Source organism: Leucoraja erinacea, chromosome 4 (assembly GCF_028641065.1).
Source record: "Leucoraja erinacea ecotype New England chromosome 4, Leri_hhj_1, whole genome shotgun sequence".
Taxonomy (NCBI): Eukaryota; Metazoa; Chordata; class Chondrichthyes; order Rajiformes; family Rajidae; genus Leucoraja; species Leucoraja erinaceus.
In genome coordinates, this window is record NC_073380.1 from 58,718,643 (window position 1) to 58,738,652 (window position 20,010).

At 43.6% G+C, this 20,010-nt stretch overlaps 1 protein-coding gene across 2 annotated transcripts; it reads left to right on the plus strand.

The window, feature by feature from the left end:
- Positions 1–932: 932 nt before the first annotated feature.
- Positions 933–18,771, plus strand: seh1l (SEH1-like (S. cerevisiae)). 2 transcript variants are annotated; one of them, XM_055634359.1, is made up of 9 exons: positions 933–1,177; positions 4,759–4,809; positions 6,836–6,982; positions 8,181–8,392; positions 8,899–8,997; positions 11,728–11,868; positions 12,358–12,515; positions 14,638–14,800; positions 17,958–18,771. In XM_055634359.1, exons 1-9 carry the CDS (start codon positions 1,067–1,069, stop codon positions 18,154–18,156), a joined length of 1,281 nt encoding a protein of 426 aa, XP_055490334.1. In that variant the 5' UTR covers positions 933–1,066; the 3' UTR covers positions 18,157–18,771. The 2 variants fall into 2 exon arrangements, with proteins under 2 accessions (XP_055490334.1, XP_055490333.1); XM_055634358.1 differs by lacking the exon at positions 17,958–18,771 and adding an exon at positions 17,148–17,787 and having other exon boundaries at positions 935–1,177.
- The last annotated feature ends 1,239 nt before the right edge of the window (positions 18,772–20,010 follow it).

Below are 20,010 nucleotides of genomic sequence, written 5' to 3' on the forward strand. Positions count from 1 at the left end.
GTCGGGGGGCGGATGACGTCGAGACATGGGCGGGGTCTGGTATATACGTCACGGTCTGACGTTAACATCTGGGCGTGGCTTTGGCATAGGCGTCTAGTGGGCGGGGCTGGAGATGAACGTCGCGACGTGGATGGGCCCGGGGCACGTGATGGCGTGGGCGTGTTCCTCGGTGCACATGACAATAACTAAACTAAACCATCCTCTTGCACCGATATCACTCCCTCTGGCTTTATATGTCACCCCTTTTCTGACCCCCTAGTGTATTTGCGTTCTTTCGGTTTAGTTTAGAGATACAGCGCGAGAACAAACCCTTGGCCCAGCGAGTCCCGCACATTTACCCTCTCCTGCACACACTAGAGACAATTTACAATTATACCGAAGCCAATTAGCCTACACACCTGCACGTATTTGGAGTGTGGGAGGAAACCGGAGATCCCGTGTAGAACTCGTGGCAGGGAGAGCGTAAACTCTACAGACAACACCCATAGACAAGATTGAACTCTAGCGCTGCGCTCCCGGCTTTTGTCTCCTCTGTGTCTCATTTTCATCACTAGCTGTTGTCCACCCCCCTTGCATACTGTAACCAACCCAAGCAGATGAGGTGTTTAAGAGGGAACTGCAGATGCTGGAGAATCGAAGGTTACACAAAAAAGCTGGAGAAACTCAGGGGGTGCAGCAGCATCTATGGAGCGAAGGAAATAGGCAACGTTTCGGCCCGAAACGTTGCCTATTTCCTTCGCTCCATAGATGCTGCTGCACCCGCTGAGTTTCTCCAGCTTTTTTGTGTAACCAAGCAGATGAGGTGCTGCTTCTCCAGTTTGCATGTGGCCAATGTCCACCTGGTGGCCACGGTGACATCCAACAAGTGGCTGCAGCGCCTCCTGGTGGCCACGGTAACATCCAACAAGCGGCAGCAGCGCCACCTGGCGGGCAGTGATGGGCATGACAGCTGGTCGTGGCCCCACCGTCACTACAGCGCGGTAGAGCGCGGCGCTGAAGCCCCGGCCCGCAGATCCGTGTCCACCGGTGCCGCCGCCCGGCTTCGCTTCGCAGTCGATCCAGGGCGATGTTCGTGGCTCGGAGCATCGCGGCCGACCACAAGGACCTGATCCACGATGTCTCTTTCGATTTCCACGGTCGACGGATGGCTACCTGCTCCAGCGACCAGAGCGTGAAGGTGAGGAGGCTGAGGGCAGGGTCTGTGGTCCGGGCAGGGTCTGTGGGGTCTGGGTCTGGGTCTGGGTCTGGTCTGGGTCTGGTCTGGGGTCTGGGTCTGGTCCGTGGTCCGGGCAGGGTCTGGGTCGCAGCTGTGTCCGGCTGCAACTCAATTTGACTCCAGGCCTGCTCCGTGGTGTCCGGCTAATCATGTGCCGTGTGGGCCTGGCTCTGGGCCATGCTCCCCTCCTGGACCTTTTACTAGACTTGACTCCAGGCCTGGGCCCCGGCTGGGCCATGCTCACCGGCTGGGCTTGGTCCGGGGCCTGCGGCTTGACTTAACACCAGGGTTGCAGTAACGCTCTGGCCCACGCTCCCAGTCAGGGCCTGTTACTGGACGTGTCTCTAGGCATGAGCCTCGGCTTCTTTATGAAGGAACTGCAGGTGCTGGTTTAAACCGAATATATCTTAAGGAAGGACACGAATGTGGAGGTTAATCACGTGGGTATTAGCTCCAGGGCAGGCCAAGACCTGGCAACATGACGTTCAAAACTATTTTCTTTGTCAATCTTCCAGGTATTTATGCACTGTCCTCCACAGACAGAACATAATTCTCTTGGGTCTTTTTTTCACCCCACTAGCCTCCACTTCCAGCACATCATCCCTCATCGTGAATTGGAGCATGCCACATCCACCCCTACCCTCTGGTGCTAAAAGAATAGTTGATGTTTCATGTCGAGTCTCTACATCAGAATGTGACACACGGTGCCAATCTGAAAAGTCAACTCTTTGCCTTCACAGATGTGAGGATAATCAACCATGAACGTAATGAACAATGTAGTAGGTCTGAGGGATCATTTGGCTACTCAAACTCCAGTTACATACAATCCCTTGGTTGCATGTAAAGCATTAATTGGCTTTGAAGAATCGCAGTGTTTTGGGGTCTGGCGGGTTTGTGTTATTGGGAAAGTGGATGTACTAGGCCTTTTTTCCGTGGAGAGTATGAGGCTGAGGGGTGATTATAGGGAGGTTTCACGGCAGTCGGGTCACGACCCATGACCCGTACTGTTGCTACGCTACTCCAAATGGAGTACACGCGATGAACTGCAGGTAGGCATTTACCATTGTTTCCAGCGTAGCGAGCCCGTTAAAAGCCGCTAAAATTGTCAATTTTTGCCTGTAAATAATTATGGAAATCGGGATAAGCGTGTGAGACATTTAGCCTACTTCAGAATTCCAAAAGTGAGGAGAAATCACGGTAGATAGAAGCGAGAGCTGAAGGGACAACAACAGCCAGAGTGCTTAGCGAACATTGGCCGTTTTCTCACTGCATTTCATCAACTAAGGCATTATTTGTGTTTTTTCTTGATTCCTTTGGCATCTAAAAAAAAAGTTTCAGGTGATAAATCTGGCTGTAAATTTCTTTAAATCGCCCATGGTTATCAAGTGAGTTTTTACATACAAAATGAAAACGCATCTGAAGAAAAATTTGCAGCCAGATTTATCACTTCTGACTTTTTAGATACCAAGGAATCAAGAAAAAACACAAATAATGCCTTACTTGATGAAATGCAGTGAGCAAACGCGATAATTCCCAATATTTTCAATTCCGATATCTGCACAGCCAATGTTTACCAAGTACTTTAGCTGCTGTTGTCCCTTCTGCTCTCGCTTCTCTTTATCTTTATTTCGCTTCACTTTTGGAATTCTAAAGTTGGGTACATGTCTCTCACACTTACCCCGACTTCCACAATTTTTTTCAGCGCAGAAATTCAACATTTTGGCGGTTTTTAACATGTTGGAAAGTACGCGTTTCTTGCATTAATAACATATACCAGAAGTTACGGATGTCCTCCAGATGGATTGAGCAGCTCCGTGCGTTATATGGCCCAGTGACCTTACGTGCAACCCCCCTATTTGGAGGTACCGTATTTCCCAGCAATGAAGACGCACCCCCAATTTAAGTTGCTAAATTTTGAAAAAGATATAGTGGGACAGGATCAAGTGTTCGGTTTAGTCCAGGGGTCGGCAACATTGCCTGCATGCCCCGGAACTGGCTGCAGTTCCCAGATCCCTCGCGTCCCCAGGACTCGCTGCAGTTCCCATGTGCCTGCGAGCCCCGGGACTGGCTGTAGTGCGCAGGTCGCCTGCCCCGGGACTGGCTGTAGTGCCCAGGTCGCCTGCAAGCCCCGGCTCTAGGTGCAGTTCCCAGGTTGCCTGCGAGCCCGGGACTAACTGCAGTTCCCAGGTCACCTGCCCCGGGACTGGCTGTAGCACCAATGTTGCCTGCCCCTGGACTAGTAAAGAGAGAGAGTGAGAGTGAGCGAGCCCAGGACAGAGCAGTCACCTTCTGCCCAGTACCTACCCGCCAACCACCACTTCCACCGGTTGCGCCTGTGCCAAAGGACACAGTGGCTGGCTGGCGGGTGGGCCGGCAGCAGGCGCTGAGGTGGTGGCCGGTTCCACTGTCCGGTCCCGGCAGCCGCACGCAGCCACCCGAGCTACGTCCCTCCCCGCCTACAATGTGGTGGGTCTACGCCTGGAGCACTGCGGCAGCTGTGAGTGAGTGAGTTGCTGGCATGATCCCTGACCCCCTCCTTCTCAACTTCTCCCCACAACTTTACCCCTGGCGGCCCAGCTAATTTGTGCTGCCCAGGCCGTGCTGACTCCCCACACGCTGTGAAAGGAACACCCTCCCCCAGTGGCAATGTCCTTTCATAGCCGCTTCCCATCAGCTGCCAGCAATGAGGGATAGACTCGGCTACACCTCAGTACAGCAATATCGTTCTTGATGTTGCTATACTGAGGGATAGCCAAGTCTATCTTTCTTGGCTAATAACCTGACCTTTGGCCTCCCAAGACGCAGGTACATTTTCGTGCCTTATTTTTGGGTAAAATATAGCGTCTTCATTGCCAGGAATTACGGTATATGTATAAATCTGGCTGTATAAGGTGAATTTTCCCAATGTAGGCAATCAATAAACTGGAGGACATGTGCTTAAGATGAAAGTGGAGATTTAAATTAGACCGTTAAATAGCTTTTTTACGCAGATGGTAAGGGACGAGTTGCCAGAGGAAGTGCTGAAGGAGGGTACAATTGCAACGTTTTAAAGACAGGTACATGGATAGGAAAGGTTTGGAGTGATATGGGCCAGTTTCAGGTAAGTGTTCATAAGTTCAAAAGTTATAGGAGCAGAATTAGGCCATTCAACCCATCAATTCTACTTTGTCATTCAATCATGGCTGATGTGTCGTTCCCTCTCCACCCCATTATCCTGCCTTCTCCCCATAACCCCTGACACCTGTACTAATCAAGAATTTATCAATCTCTGCTTGAAAAACACCCAATGACTTGGGCTCTTCAGCCTTCAATGGCAAATTCCATAAATTCACCTAACTAAAGAAATTCCTCATCTCCTTCCAAAAGGTATGTCCTTTTATTCTGAGGCTGTATAACTCTATGACTCAAATTGTTCATGCTGTTGGGTTGTAGACTACCCAGGTGGAATATGGGAGGCTGTTACTTGGGATTAGTAATGAATGGTGTAATGCTGTCTGTGAATCTCTTGAACGTTTTTAACCGATGTTTTTTTCTCTTGCCAGGTGTGGGACAAAGGTGAAAGTGAAGAATGGCACTGCACAGCCAGCTGGAAGGTAAAGGAAATGTTTACAGTGGCTAGAAGTGGTGGGGGATAAAAGTGATGGTAGTGCCTCTTGCTTTAACTACATTTCATGTATAGTAACATAGCTTCCAAAATGTAACTGTTTCTATGTGCATGCACTCGAGTGTTCATATATGCATGCTCCCCCAAATGTTGCTGTTATCACTGTTATTCACACATTGTGTTTGCAGATTGACGGTGGCGCTAAATAAGGCAGAACTGTTAATCATGTTGGCAATTTCTCTTTTTTTAAATCACTGATCCCTTTCAGTAACTGACTTTCATAATGATTTTTTTTTTTTAAACCTGTCGACACAAAGAACTGCTGATGTTGGTTTACAAAAAAAGACACAAAGTACAGGAGGACTGCAGGCAGCATCTTTGGAGAATGTGGATAGGTGACATTTTCGACCAGGTCCCTTCTTCAGGCTGTTGCCTGAACTGCTGAGTTACTAAAGCACTTTGATTCTTTAAAAACGTACGAGTCAATAGCGATTCCTTTGATGAGTCTAAAACCGAGTCATTATCTCTATGTAATTCTGTTGTTCAGCTCTTCACATAATTTAGACAAAGTACTGTTTCCTATTGGGAATAGGTATCTCTAAACTTGTACTCAAAGGAGATGAAGACAATTATTTTCTCCTCAATCCATTTTCTTTCTTCTTCCCTGTCTCTTTCCCTTTAATTGTATAAAAGTCCTCCAAGACTGCTGCAGAAATAACTGCACACATTGACCTCATTCTAATCTGGTGGGTTGTATCATCTGCATGCCACCATTGTACTGCTCTGATGCGGGGACGAGAATGTCAGCCTGCTGTGTGGCCTTGATGAGAATGTCTCACATCTTTGAGGGGGAGGAGGGGTGAGAAAGAAATGCTTTATTGCAAAATTTCAAAAATGATGTGGCTGCAGCTTGAAGTGGTCAAAAGTGAGATGACTAATGAGAAGATTGAAACATGGAAGGGACAAAGCAACAAGTAGAAAAAGGATAACTATATGAATGAACTGTACTGTATTTAAGATGGCCAATTTATGTTTCTCCCCATTGATTCCTGTTGAACGATTGATTAAACATCCTCAAGAACTAGCCACCCACAGCTGCCTGGATTGAATAATTCCAAATAATTCACAACCATGTGAGGAAATTTCTCCTTGACCCAGGTCTAATATGCCACACCCTTATCCTGAAATTCTAATGCCTTGTTCTGGACTCTCCGGCCAAGGGGAACGTTCTCTCGACATCTCTATCTGCCAATAATGAACTTTCAGGTGAAAGATCAATAACCTGAGGCTAACCCATTAACTGTTTTTTTTTAATCTCTGCTGAGCATTTCCTGCATTTTGTTCTGTTTTTATTTTTGTATTTCCTGCATTTTTGAGCTATCCTATCCATTTCACTAAAAACTGTTTTTCAATGAGATTGTAGACTTCGCATTCTTCTAAACCTCAGAGAATTTAAGCACAATCAGATCTGCATTAAGGAACAATGCACTAAGGCTGGTAGTTAGATGAAATAGAGTCTGAAAGGTTCATGTTTAATGTAAATACTTATCTAAGTTGGGCGGCACAGCTGGTAGAGCTGCTGCCTCACTGCGCCAAAGACCAGGCTTTGATCCTGGCCTCTGGTTCTGTCTGTGGAGTTTGCACGTTCTCACTGACTGCCTGGGTTTCCACCGGGTGCTCTGGTTTCTTCCCACATCCCACAGGTGTGCGGGTTTGTAGGTTAATTGGCCTCTGTAAATTTGCCTCCAGTGTGTCGGGAGTGGATGTGAAAGTGGGATAACATAGATCTAGTGAACGGGTGATCAATGATCACCTTGGCCAAGGTGGGCTGAAGGGCCTGTTTCCATGCTGTATCTTTAAACTAAAATAAAAACTATACTGACTTCATGGGCTGAAAGGTACATTTCAATGTTATGATCACTATTCTAACTCGGACCAGCATTCCAACTGTGATACATAATCATTGAAGCCACAATGCTCTCTGGGTCCCGTTTTTATTAAAACCTCTTTTGCAGACGCACAGTGGGTCAGTGTGGCGGGTGACATGGGCCCACCCTGAGTTTGGACAGGTGCTGGCCTCCTGCTCATTCGATCGGACTGCTGCCGTATGGGAGGAGATAGTGGGCGAGTCTAACGACAAACTGCGGGGTCAAAGTCACTGGGTGAGTTTGGATCATTATACTACTGTGGCTAAACTTCAGTTGACGAGGTCAGACTGTAAATCAAACCTTCTTATCAAATTATTTTAGTAAATGTACAGTATTCATGTCTGTTCTGGTTTAAATCCAAATTTAAAATGTTTATTTGGGCCCATTTTCAAGACTATTTTAGACGCATTACCCTATGTATTCAAATCCAAGTAAAAACATTTTTATCTGGAGGCAAAATATCACCTGTTTTCTTTTTATGACATTCTTCTCAACCAACCTTGATCTTAAGTACAGGCAACAGTTTCCAGCTTGACGTGTGTCTGAATGTATGTGCCTGTTGTATTAACTTTCCAGGACTTGTCTTTTATAAGCACTTTAAGCACTTTATTATAAGAAAGTTCTTACTCAAGTCAAAAACCACAAAATAAAGATATAAAGTGCTAGAGTAACTCGGTGGATCGGGCAGGATTTGTGGAGATCATAAGATCATAAGTAATGAATGGAATTAGGCCATTTCGCCCATCAAGTCTACTCTGCCATTCAATCATGGCTGATCTATCTCTCACTCCTAACCCCATTTTCCTGTCTTCTTCCCATAATCTCTGACACGCATACTAATCAAGAATCTATCTATCTCAGCCTTAAATATATCCACTGATTTTGCCTTCACTGCATTCTGTGGCAAAGAATTCCCCAGATTCACCACCCTCTGACTAGAGACATTCCTCCTCATCTCCTTCCTAAAAGAACGTCCTATAATTCTGAGGCTATAACCTCTAGTCATAGACTGTCCCACTGGAGAACATAGATAGGTGACATTTCAGGGCAGGATCCTTCTTCAGACTGATCAGGGATGTGTGGGGGGGGGGGGGGGGGGAGAGAGAGAGGTGGGGGCAGGACAATGTCTGGCAGATGTTTGTACAAAGACCAGAGGTGAAAATACAAGGTGTGAGGTAAGGAAATAATGAGAGAAGTGACAGAAACTGATGCCAGAGGAGGGAATATAGGTGCAAGGGGACATGATGGGGTAAGGAGGGGGGGGGGGGGGGGGGGGGGGGGAATAGATGCAAATCCAGATGCGGCACAGGGAAGAGAGGAGTAGAAAAGGTGGGGAGAGATGTGGGAAGGGGAAGTTTGTAGGTTGGTTACCTAATACTGGAACAAGAATGTTGTTAGCACGATAAACTTATAAATACTTGCTGCCAAACAGGTGAAGCGGACTACACTGGTGGACAGCAGGACTTCAGTGACGGATGTGAAATTTGCCCCCAAACACATGGGCCTGGTTCTTGCCACCTGTTCCGCAGATGGCGTTGTGCGGATATACGAGGCCCCAGACGTCATGAACCTCAGTCAGTGGTCCCTGCAGCATGAGATCTCCTGCAAATTGAGCTGCAGCTGTATTTCCTGGAACCCCTCCAGGTGAGAAAATGCCTGCACAGCGGTGGGCACTTGCACCAAAGCATGCTTTGAGTACATTTAAATGTAACCAATGAACCAATGGGCGGCTCGATGGCACAACTGTAGTGTTGCTAGTTTACAGCGTCAGGGAACTGGGTTCAATCCTGACTTTGAAGTCTGCCAGACTCAGTCTGAATATGGGTCTCAACCTGAAATATCACCCATTCCATCTATCCAGAGATGCTACCTATCCCGTTGAGTTACTCCAGCATTTTTGTATCCATTAAAATATAATAACACAGACCAAAAGGACCTGTTCTTTTGCAGAGGTAATTGCATTTTATAGTGTCATACAGTGTGGAAACAGGCCCTTTGGCCCAACTTGCCCACACCAACCAACATGACCCATCTACACGAGTCCCACCGTCCGGTGTTTGACCCATTTCCCTCTAAACCTGTCTTATCCATGTACTTGTCTAAATGCACATAAGGCTTAAACCTTTTCCTATGTTATTTTTCCATTACAGTTCCCGTTCTCATCCTCCAATGATAGCAGTGGGCAGTGATGACAACATCACAAACATAGGTGGCAAGGTTCAAATTTATGAATACAATGAGAATACCAGGTATGCCATGATACAGAGCATTAGAAATACTGTTTTTATTGCTTTTCTCCCTTTGTGATGTACGCAACCTGTTTCAGAGCATTTGACAACAAAACACTCTTGACTCTCCGGTAGCAAAATAGCTATCTTATTGGGCCAGTGATCCCCAGCGTTTGTTTGTTTTAATGATCCAGAATCTTAAACTTGGAAACTTAAAACCATGGTAGCTGTGAAATTTCAAAACTCAGTTGACAAACACATCTGGAATTTATAAAAGGTAGACAAAAGTGCTAGAGGAACTCTGCGGGCGCGGCAACATCTATGGAGCGAAGGAAATGGGCAACGTTTCGGGCCGAAACCGTTCTTCAGACTGATGTAGGGTGGGGGGGGGGCGCGAAGAAGAAAGGAGGAGCCAGAGGGCTGAGGGAGAGCTGAGAAGGGGAGGAGACAATAAGGGCTACCGGAAATTGGAGAAGTCCATGTTCATGCCGCTGGGGTATAAACTGCCCAAGCAAAATTGGAAGTGCTGCTCCTCCAATTCACGGTGGTGCTCACTTTGGCCATGGAGGAGGCCCAGGACGGAAAGGTCAGATTCGGAATGGCAGGGGGAGTTGTACTGTGCCACCGGGAGATCAGGTAGTTATTACGGACCAAGCGGAAATGTTCGGCGAAACGATCGCCAAGCCTACTCTTGGTCTCAGATGTAGATCTGCTGACATCTAGAGCAGCGGATGCAATAGATGAGGTTGGAGGAGGTGCAGGTGAACCTCTGTCGCACCTGGAATGACTGCTTGGGTCCTTGAATGGAGTCGAGGGGGGAGGTAAAGCGACTAGTGTACCATTTCTTGCGGCTGCAAGGGAAAGTGCCCGGGGAGGGGGTGGTACGGGTGGGAAGGGAAGAACTGACCAGGGAGTTACGGAGAGAGTGGTCTTTGCGGAAAGCAGACGGGGGGGAGATGGGAAGATGTGGCGAGTGGTGGGGTCACGTTGGAGGTGGCAAAAATGACGGAGGACTATTTGTAGTATGTGACGGCTAGTAGGGTGGAAGGTGAGGACTAGGGGGACTCTGCCCTTGTTACGAGTGGGGGGGATGGGGAGAGAGCAGTGTTACGGGGTATTGAAGAAACCCCGGTGAGAGCCTCATCTATAGTAGGGGAGGGGAACCCTGGTTCCCTGAAGAATGAGAGCTCACCAATACCATTTGTGAAGTAAATGTACAGTAGATGTTTGTTTGGTGTGTTGTCATCCACAGTAATGAGGCTAACTTTCAATTGCCCTCTGAAATGGAAACAAATGAACCACAATGTACAGTGGAAGTGGCTTCAACTGTACTGCAATGCCTCAAGAAGGTGGATCACCACCACCTTCTCAAGGTCATTTGGGAATATGCAATAAATGTGGGTTTTAGTTGGAATTGCTACATCCCAATAATTATGTGAAGAAAAGAAAGGTAGTTATCCGTACATGCTGGAATAAAGTTTGGTGAACAGATTCTGCATCAAAGAGCCCAGTGTTTAGACAATCTAGACAGGCTACCCACCCTCACTCGACCCAATCAACACACACTAGGGACAATTAACCTTCCAACTAACATATCCTTAGTAATGAGAATGTAAAAGAAGCACCCAGGGAACCCCACAGCCACAGGAACAATGTACAGTTGCACTGAGGTCACCCGAAGTCGGGATCAAGCCAGGGCCGCTGGAGCTGTGAGCAAGCAGAATGTGCTGCCTATTAACTCAAATTCACAAGCTGACACTCATTAAGTGGGGACTTCTGAAATCAATTACAGTTTCAGTTCGCTCTTGTCCCATTTGATTTCTATTTAAAACCCAAGATATTGATGAAAGATTACAACCATAGAGCCCAAAAGTTATACCCAGCCCATATATTTGCAGGCTCTCAACATCATTTGTAATGTTATTTTTGCCCCTCCCTGTTGCCCTGTAATAAAGCACAAATGTGTAGTAATATAACATGTAAAGAATTAATGGTGTACCTATACCTTCCTCTCAGAAGCCACGACTGTCGTGTTTTTAGAAGACTTGTACAATTAGTCATTTCAACATTTGTCTTGTGTGGATATGATTGATCACACTTTTCTCAACAATAACTTCGAAAATAAACGTAAAAATAAAGAAATACTCCTCATCACATGACAATATAACTTGTTTTTAGACTGCAGATTTTATATACATCTTGGATAGGACTTTATTCCTTGGAGCACAGGAGGCTGAGGGATAATCTTACAGCGGTGTATCAGGATCATGATGGAAAGAGAGAGAACTCCCAGGGTAGGGGAATCAAGAACTAGAGGGCATAGTTTTAAAGTGAGAGGGGTGGATTTAATAGGAACCGAAAGGGCAACTTATTTCACACATGTGGTGGGTTTCCTGGAACAAACTGCTGGAGGAAGTAGTTGAGGCAGGTACAATAACATAATTTAAAGGATAGGAAAGATTTAGAGGGATATGGGCCAAAAGAGGGCAAATGGGACTAGTTTATTTGGCATGGATGCATTGGGACGAAGGACCTGCTTCCCTGCTCTTTGACTCTATGCATTATGTGTATCGAAAACAATGGCTTTAATCTGTTAAGGTGCATGTTGTCATTTTTTTCATTGTCACTAAACGAGTGAAGGAATTCTTGGGATGCGCATCTGGATCTTCAATTGAGGATTTAATTTAGAAGGAAATTGGGACAAAGAATAAATAAATGCAGCCTAATTCGAGACTTCTGTTTTTATTACAGGAAATATGCAAAAGCTGAAACCTTAGTTACAGTCACCGATCCTGTGCATGACATTGCTTTTGCTCCAAACCTCGGAAGGTCATTCCATATTCTTGCAGTAGCAAATAAAGATGTTCGAATTTTCACACTAAAACCATTAAGGTAAGAATTAGAGTGTAGAAGTAAGGAACTCCAGATGCTGGTTTACACAAGAACACAAAGTGCTGGAGTTACTCGGCGGGTCAGGCAGCATCTCTGGCGAGCATGGACTCGTGACGTTTTGGGTCAGACTCTGTAGAAGTTATTCCACCATTTTGTGTCCTTAAGGTGAGAATTACTTTCATCCTAATTCTTCATGGTGTCATAGTACAAGTTTCTTTGAGGCAACAAAACTGAAAACTTCCATCTGAAGAAGAGTTTTTACCCGAAACATCTATCCCTGTTCTCCAGAGATGCTACCTGACCTGCTGAGCTACGCAAGCATTTTGTGTCTTTTTGTGTACTAACCAGCCTATGCAGTTCTTTGTTTCTACATCTTCCAAATTCTTGATTGCTTCATCCTGATCTTTCTATAGTTGCATTTTGACTTGTAATCAGTTGGATAGCCTATATCAATGTTTCCATTAAATCTTTTATCGTCTTTACCCTCAGAAAAGAAATGAGCAGTTCTGGGGGCCCGGCAAAATTTGAAATTCAAACTGTGGCGCAGTTCGATAATCATAATTCACAGGTGTGGCGTGTAAGCTGGAATATCACTGGTACAGTCTTGGCATCCTCTGGAGATGATGGATGTGTCAGATTATGGAAAGGTGAGTTTGAATTTTTTAATCGAGTCAGTTATCGATAACCATGACTTGTATAGACACCTAGCGTTTTCATTGTTTGATTTGTTCATTTGACATCCCGTGCTTGTTTAATTAGTACAAAAAGTTAATTTGTGCTCTGTATTTTTGTCATAGCGGGGTCAAATTTACATGTTTAAATGATTTATTGTATATGTTTAATTGTCACGTTTTTGAATTGTGTGCTGCTTTTCAGGCCCCTGTGTAAAACATGACGTGTCAATAATGTAATTCTGAACATTTGAGCTGGATATATTTTGCTAGTGTCAGTACAGGAATAGACAAAAGCTTTTCACTGTACCTCGGTGCATGTGACAATAAACTAAACTGAGAAGATCAGACAAATTACTATCATTAGGTAGAAACAAGGAACTGCAGGTACTGGTTTATAAATAATAATTTAAAAAAGCACAAAGTGCTGGCATCTCGGAGGGTCAGATAGCAGCTCTGGAGACAAAGGATGGGCGATGTTTTGGGTTGGAACCCATCCTTTTTCTTCAGAGATGATTCCTGACCCGCTGAGTTACTTCAGCACTGTGTTCATCTCATGAGCAATTCAGTTGTACAGTTAAGGGTATGCAGAAGAAGCATTATACATGACCACAATGCCCTGATTATGCATGGGGAAATGTAGCTGGGTTTCAGCTCCTGACATCTTGTTGGGGGTAAACCTGGATGAATGATGGGTTCAGACAGAGCTGATGAACTAATACATAATGAACAAAGTCGGTCTGCAATCCTCAATTAGTATTAAATAGAGTCATACTATACGGAAACAGGCCCTTGCATCCCAACTTGTCCATGCCAACTGAGATCCCCCATTAAAGCTAGTCCCCTTTGCCTGTGTTTCACTCATATCGTAGTGATATGGTGTGCTGGTATTTCATGCCAAAGATGCATTGTTCTTTCAAAACCATTAAAAAAAAAATTGTAATGAAAATATATACAAAACCAAAATAAAGTAAAACAAATCAAAAGCCATGCAAAAATTGTTCCCGGTCGGGGCCGAGGCCTCACGGGTCGGACGGAGGAGCTGGGTCTTGCAGAGCGGCCGACGGGGCCTGCAGCTGGGGCCCAGGTCGACATCGCAAAGGCATGAAGTGGGGTGTCGACAATGGTGAAGCCTTGCGACGATGGTGCCTCGGTGGTGGTGAAGCCTCGCAGCGGCGGCAATGCTTCGCTGGTCGACCCGCGGTCGATGAGAGCGTGGAGGAACTGCCGTGAGGGGGGGAGGGGAAGAACAATGGAGGACCTGGCATGGGGGGGAGAACAATGGACAATTGGGGAGAACCAAGAATAATAACCCGGCGGGGGGGAGGGAGGAGAACAAAAGGGGGAGCCACCGTGCTTTGTAACTTTGTCAGTGCCATAGGTGGCTGCTATTTCTATTCCATTCAATAAAGTATTCCATTCCATATCCCTCTAAACCTTTCCTAGTTTTAAAATCCTTGCTTTTCCTATTTCTGTAATCTCTTAGTTCTCTAAAAACTTTGTAATCCTTCAGTTCTAATGACCCCAATTTCTTTTTTCTCTGTTGGCCCTGTACTCTGGGATTCACACCCAAAATCTCTCCTCTCTTTGGCCGACGTTTTGTCCTGATCTATCACTCCATGGCTTGGTATTAAATGTTGTCTGTTTGACATTGCAATGTTGTAGGTAGCTTTTAAAACTTAGAAAATGGCGGCATGGTGGCGCAGCGGTAGTGTTGCTGCCTTGCATCATCAGAGACCCACCCGGGTTCGATCCTGACTACAGTCTCTGTACAGAGTTTATACGTTCTCCCCATGACCTGCGTGGATTTTCCTCCCACATTGCAAAAACCTACAAAGATATGTTAATTGGCTTTGGTAAAGATTGTAATTGTCCTTAATGTGTGGAATAAAGCTAGTGCACAGGTCGGCTTGGACTCGATGGGCCGAAGGGGCTGTTTCCATGCTGTATCTCTAAACAAAACTAAATTATGGTATAGTTGGTGGGCTGACAGCAGACAGATTTATCAGATACTAAATGAAATGTTCACTAGGGATTAAAATCGTTAAAGTTCAAAACACTGTTGACTGAATTTCCAGTACTTTTGATTTTTTTGCAGCTAACTACATGGATACTTGGAAATGTACTGGCGTATTGAAAGGAGATGGAAGTCCTGTAAATAGTGCCTTAAACCCACAGTCAATGGGACTACTTAATCCTTCTTCAGTATTAAGCCCTTCATCCTCACAGAATCCATTTAATGGACCGTCTGGCGGAGGGAGGTAGGTTGATGCAGAACTGTTGCTGCTTTGGAGAAATTCAGATACCAGGGCGCCTTTTGGAAGTTAACACATTTCATTTAACCGTTGTTTACCAAATGTGAGCCAGTGACTCAACTGTAGTATGATGGACAAAGGTACCATTAATCAAAACCTGCAGCAAATACTCATTGGGTTCAGTGTTCTTCTTGCCTCTACAATTGACAAGAAGTTATTGATTTATAGGTATTGCAAGATACAAACAATGTGAAGAGAGGGTGGGTGGATAATCAGCGATCAGGCATTTTCGTTGCTTGATTTTTGAATTTGCTTCTGGCTGATTTAAGCCATCCTGGAGTTTCTGGACATTTTCCTTCTTAAGTATTATGACAAATTGTGTACACAAATTGTGCAATCATGCTGCTGCTACTGTTATTTAAAATCATTTCATCTGCTTAACCTACATTATCTTTGACTTTTGAATAATAGAGGCAGCTTTTCAGTTGGTACATATTGAGAATTATTTTTTGAAGTGGACCTCTGATTCTGATGTGCTTTTTAAATTGAACGGGTCTGGTCTTCAGTTCTTCAAATACGGCTACAGCTGTAACTACACACTAGAATTCATTACTTCTGAAGATGAAGAAATAACAATAGAAATTGAGTGCTTTACTCACTGCATGGTATAAAAAAATTACCTGGAATGATTGATGTATGTAGCACTAAAATAATGAATGTATAAGGTTACATTAAAAAAAGTATAACAGCCACCAAACACTGTTTTGTACATTTATTGCAAAAGCTAGAAACTCTTTACACAGCGCATAATGTCAATTAGAGTTATAGCACAACTTTAGGACTGTCTTATAGAGTAAAATCATTTATCATTTAATTTGCCTGATTGCATAATTACAACTCAAAAACCTTAAGTAGCACTTGTTTGGGAATTTACGTTGAAGTCTAATATGGTTTTGGGATTGAGGTTGCATATTAAGGGTATATTTGTTTTTCATTCACACTCAGATTGGGTTGCTTGTTTCTGAGTAGGAACTTTCTCTGTCTGGGATCTCTGCAGATTCACCTCATAAATCCAGGGTCAGCGCCTTAGGGATGAAAATTTTTATAATTTGGGGGAAAATGTGAAATGCTAAATGGAGCTCTGCCATTTACTTTTCTCAGCCTCACTCACCTGTCTTGGGGCAAAGTTTTGACCTGGAACATGGACAATTCCTTTCCTCCCCATAGATGCTACACGACTTGCTGAGTTCCTCCAACAGATTGTTACTTTGATCACTCATTTACCAATATAATACCAAGGTAGCCACCAGGACTATGTGAAATGCAGGGCTATTTCCAAATCTGTGTAGTTTTGTAGGTGTAATTGGGTTGTGCAAATTGTCCCAACGGTGTAGTATAGAACTAGTGTACGGGTGATCATTGGCTGGGGCAGCACAGTGGCGCAGAGATAGAGTTGCTGCCTCACAGTGCCAGAGACCCGCATTTGATCCTAACTACTGGTGCTTTCTGCACGTAGTTTATACTCCGGATTCTTCCCACACTCCAATGACGTACTGGTTTGTAGGTTAATTGGCTTTGGTAAAAATTGTAAATTGTCCCTAGTGTACAGTGTGATCGCTGGTCAGCGAGGACTTGATGGGCCGAAGGGCTTGTTTCCACGCTGTATCTCTAAAGTCAAATATCAAACAATGTAATTTAAAAAAACATGGAAATGTGTGTTTTTAATTTACTTGATGATCCTAAACAGGAATAACTATTTCATCAATGCTGTTGCTTTCTGGAGGCACTTCATTACATTTATTGTGGCTGCACTGGTGAGGTTTTGTGGAAAATATATAGTTTGGCAAGCAGGGATGTGTTGTTCTTAATTTTGACCCAGAAAAGGAGCAACTGGATGAGCAGTATATAATGGGTGTGTTTTCTTTTCCACATTTGTCTGTAGTGTGTTCACTCAGTGTATAAGAGAAAATAGCTTTGATTTCCTTTTGAGGAAGTAATACATGGTTTAGTCAGGTCTAGAAACTTGGAATTGTGGAATGTTGTAGGGATAAACAAGGTGTCTCAGGGTATTGATTCAATTTTTCCCAACCCTCACTTTTAGATATTTTGTTGAGTTTATAATTGTGGACATTGCTTGGACATCTTAAAACATCATTTCAAAATGATTTGCCTAAGAAATAGAACTTCAGAGCGATCAGAAGATATTTAGTATGTTTCTACCTAATGGTAGAAGTAAAAGATTAGAGGTCTAACATTTTTCACCCAATCCAAAAAAATATTTAATCAGATTGAAATGTTTGCAAATTTGAAATGTAGTTAAGCAAAGGTATATGGTTTTTTTTTTTTCTTTTAGGAAACTCTGATACATCTTGCCTTCTACACTCACAATGCCCTTTTCAGCTGAAAGAAAACACAACTGATCTCAAGCTAACTGGAGTAACCTTGCTGTCTTGCTGCTTGTTGCATGCACACAGGAATGAAACGTGAACTCCTTTTTACCCCCTCCCCAGCGACATCTGATATCTCCAAAGACCAACCAGCAACCTGCTTACTAATATCCTTGGATGGAAGGCTTCTATAAAATTAAACATTTTTTGTCCCTGTTTAATAGTGTTTTTTGAATACTTGGCATCAATGTACAGGCAACTCGAAGGAGAGGCACATATTGCCTTGCATTACAGAAGCAGTATTGAAGCCTATTTTAAATTTTGCAACGCCATTTACAAATAACAATAAAATCACCAATTTTTTAATATATAAAATCCAAAGCAGATATGTGCGGGACCAAGAATTTTGTGTTCCAATTGGACAGATTAAATAAATCAAGGTTTATATTGTCACTAGTGTATGTATTTGTTTTTTTTATCATCGTTGTATTTTTAAATTTTCTTTATTACTTTCACCAAACACTGGTAAAAATTAAATTGATTCCTGATTGTGTTTACAGAATGATTTATGAACTTTGAAAATAAAGCTGAAAAGTAGTTAAAGGTTATTGCATCAAATTGCCTTATTGTGATCAATTTCCTAACCAGGATCCAATGTTTTACTTTAATTATTTTAGGCATTTGTATCTTTTGTTTTCTTATTCACCAATTTTCTTTGTCTTCTGTTCTTTTCTCCCATTGTTTTCTCTCGCCTGTCTTCCTCTACATCGTTTCAGGTCTTTCTTTCCCACTCCGGACCATGCTCGGGCCGGATCGAGATGGTCCAGTTATGCCCTGCTTCCTCCTCTTCCTCTTCCTCCTACGGCAGAACAATCTTGTGATGCTGACACAACCCACCTACAATATCGTAACTCTCAAAATCGATACTCCAACAGGTCTCTCAATTCCCTGCTTGAGAATGAGGAGTTGCAATAAAAAAATGATCTACTTATGCAGAGGTGATAATGTATATGTTTCTGCTAACTTATTTTTACCCTGACTTTTAATGTACATATAAAGTTTCTCAACAGGGAACTTTATTAGCTTAATTCATATTTGAATGATGGAACTATGTAGATAATTTGATATTGGAAAGCCTTTCTCAATCCATGTAATAACACCAGAATATTTAAGATTGGAAATCTGCAATTGTCGGCTGGGTAGACTAAGTTAAAATGAAAATGTTATGGGTGTGCCTTAAAAATCAATGTCTACTGTTAAGAGTTTTTAAATCAGGGTAGTTCTGTTTTATAAGGGAATTTTGGATTACGTTTTGGAAATTATTTGACTCAACTTTTTCTAAATATTGCTTGTGTTTTCTGTTTGAGAGAAAATTATGTATGTTTTAAATATGTTAACAGCCATGAATGGAGTGATGCATGCAGCACTGTTGGCAGGATGATCATACAAGCTGCACTCGTACTTAACATTCCCGTGTAGTCTATTTGACGTATTTAAACCAGGCAATGGTATTCAATTACATGGGAAATCGATTGAGTGTAAAATTAATTAAATGGTTTTGTTGACATAATAAAGGTGTATTGAATACAATTGACTCGATTATAATTTGTGTGCAGATGCACCTGGAGGATATATCAATAATCAAGTAATCAAATTCAATTCTCTTGTGGAATACATTTTATTTAATGTTATTTATCTTTTAAGTGAAAATGGTTAATATTAAGCATATTTTAAGCATGCAGACACCTTTTGTGATTTGACAGGGTAAAGTCAAAGATGATGGCAGAGATGATATTTTCCCTGGCTGGGATATCTCATCTTGGGCTCCCAGTCTCAAAATAAGGGAAAGCTACTTAGGGTTAAGCAGAGATGCAATTTTTTCATATGGAGAATATATATTTAAAAATCTCTGCACAAGTGTAAAGGGAGTTGAGAGATATGAGGTTGACTGAGTCTGAAGACGTGTCTTGACCTGAAACGTCACCCATTCCTTCTCTCCAGAGATGCTACCAGTCCCGCTGAGTTACTACAGCATTTTGTGTCTATCTTCTGTTTAAACCAGCAGGGGGAAAATATAGCACTCTGCTGAATACAAAAATCATTTCATGCAAGGGTCAATATCCCTGTAAGAAGCTGAGAAAGTTGGGGGAGAAAATCCACATCCTACAAGAAAATAACATGATTTTCAGAATGGCAGGCAGTGGCGAGTGGAGTGCCGCAAGGCTCGGTGTTGGGGCTGCAACTGTTTACCATATATATTGATGATTTGGAAGAGGGAATTAGGAGCAACACTAGCAAATTTGTGGATGACACAGAGCTGGGTGGCAGTGTGAACTGTGAAGAGGATGTTAGGAGGTTACAGGGCGACCTGGACAGGTTGAGTGAGTGGGCAGATGCGTGGCAGATGCAGTATAATATAGATAAATGTGAGGTTATCCACTTTGGCGGCAAAAACAAGAGGTCAGATTATTATCTCGATGGGGTTAGGTTAGGTAAGGGGGAAGTGCAGCGAGACCTGGGTGTCCTTGTACACCAGTCACTGAAAGCTGGCGTGCAGGTCCAGCAGGCAGTGAAGATAGCTAATGGAATGTTGGCCTTCATAACAAGAGGATTTCAGTTTTGGAGTAAAGAGGTTCTTCTGCAGTTGTATAGGGCTCTGGTGAGACCACATCTGGAGTATTGTGTCCAATTTTGATCTCCGAATTTGAGTCGGGACATCCCTGTGATTGAGGCAGTGCAGCGTAGATTCACGAGATTGATCCCTGGGATGGTGGGATGTCATATGAGGAAAGATTGAAAAGACTAGGCTTGTATTCACTGGAGTTTAGA

Bases quoted from the DNA above. Each gene is read 5' to 3' on its own strand.
- seh1l (XM_055634359.1), top strand. From the start codon at position 1,067: ATGTTCGTGGCTCGGAGCATCGCGGCCGACCACAAGGACCTGATCCAC. The intron at 4,810-6,835 runs GTAAAGGAAATG...CCTCTTTTGCAG, and splicing joins ACTGCACAGCCAGCTGGAAG to ACGCACAGTGGGTCAGTGTG. The intron at 14,801-17,957 runs GTAGGTTGATGC...ACATCGTTTCAG, and splicing joins GGACCGTCTGGCGGAGGGAG to GTCTTTCTTTCCCACTCCGG.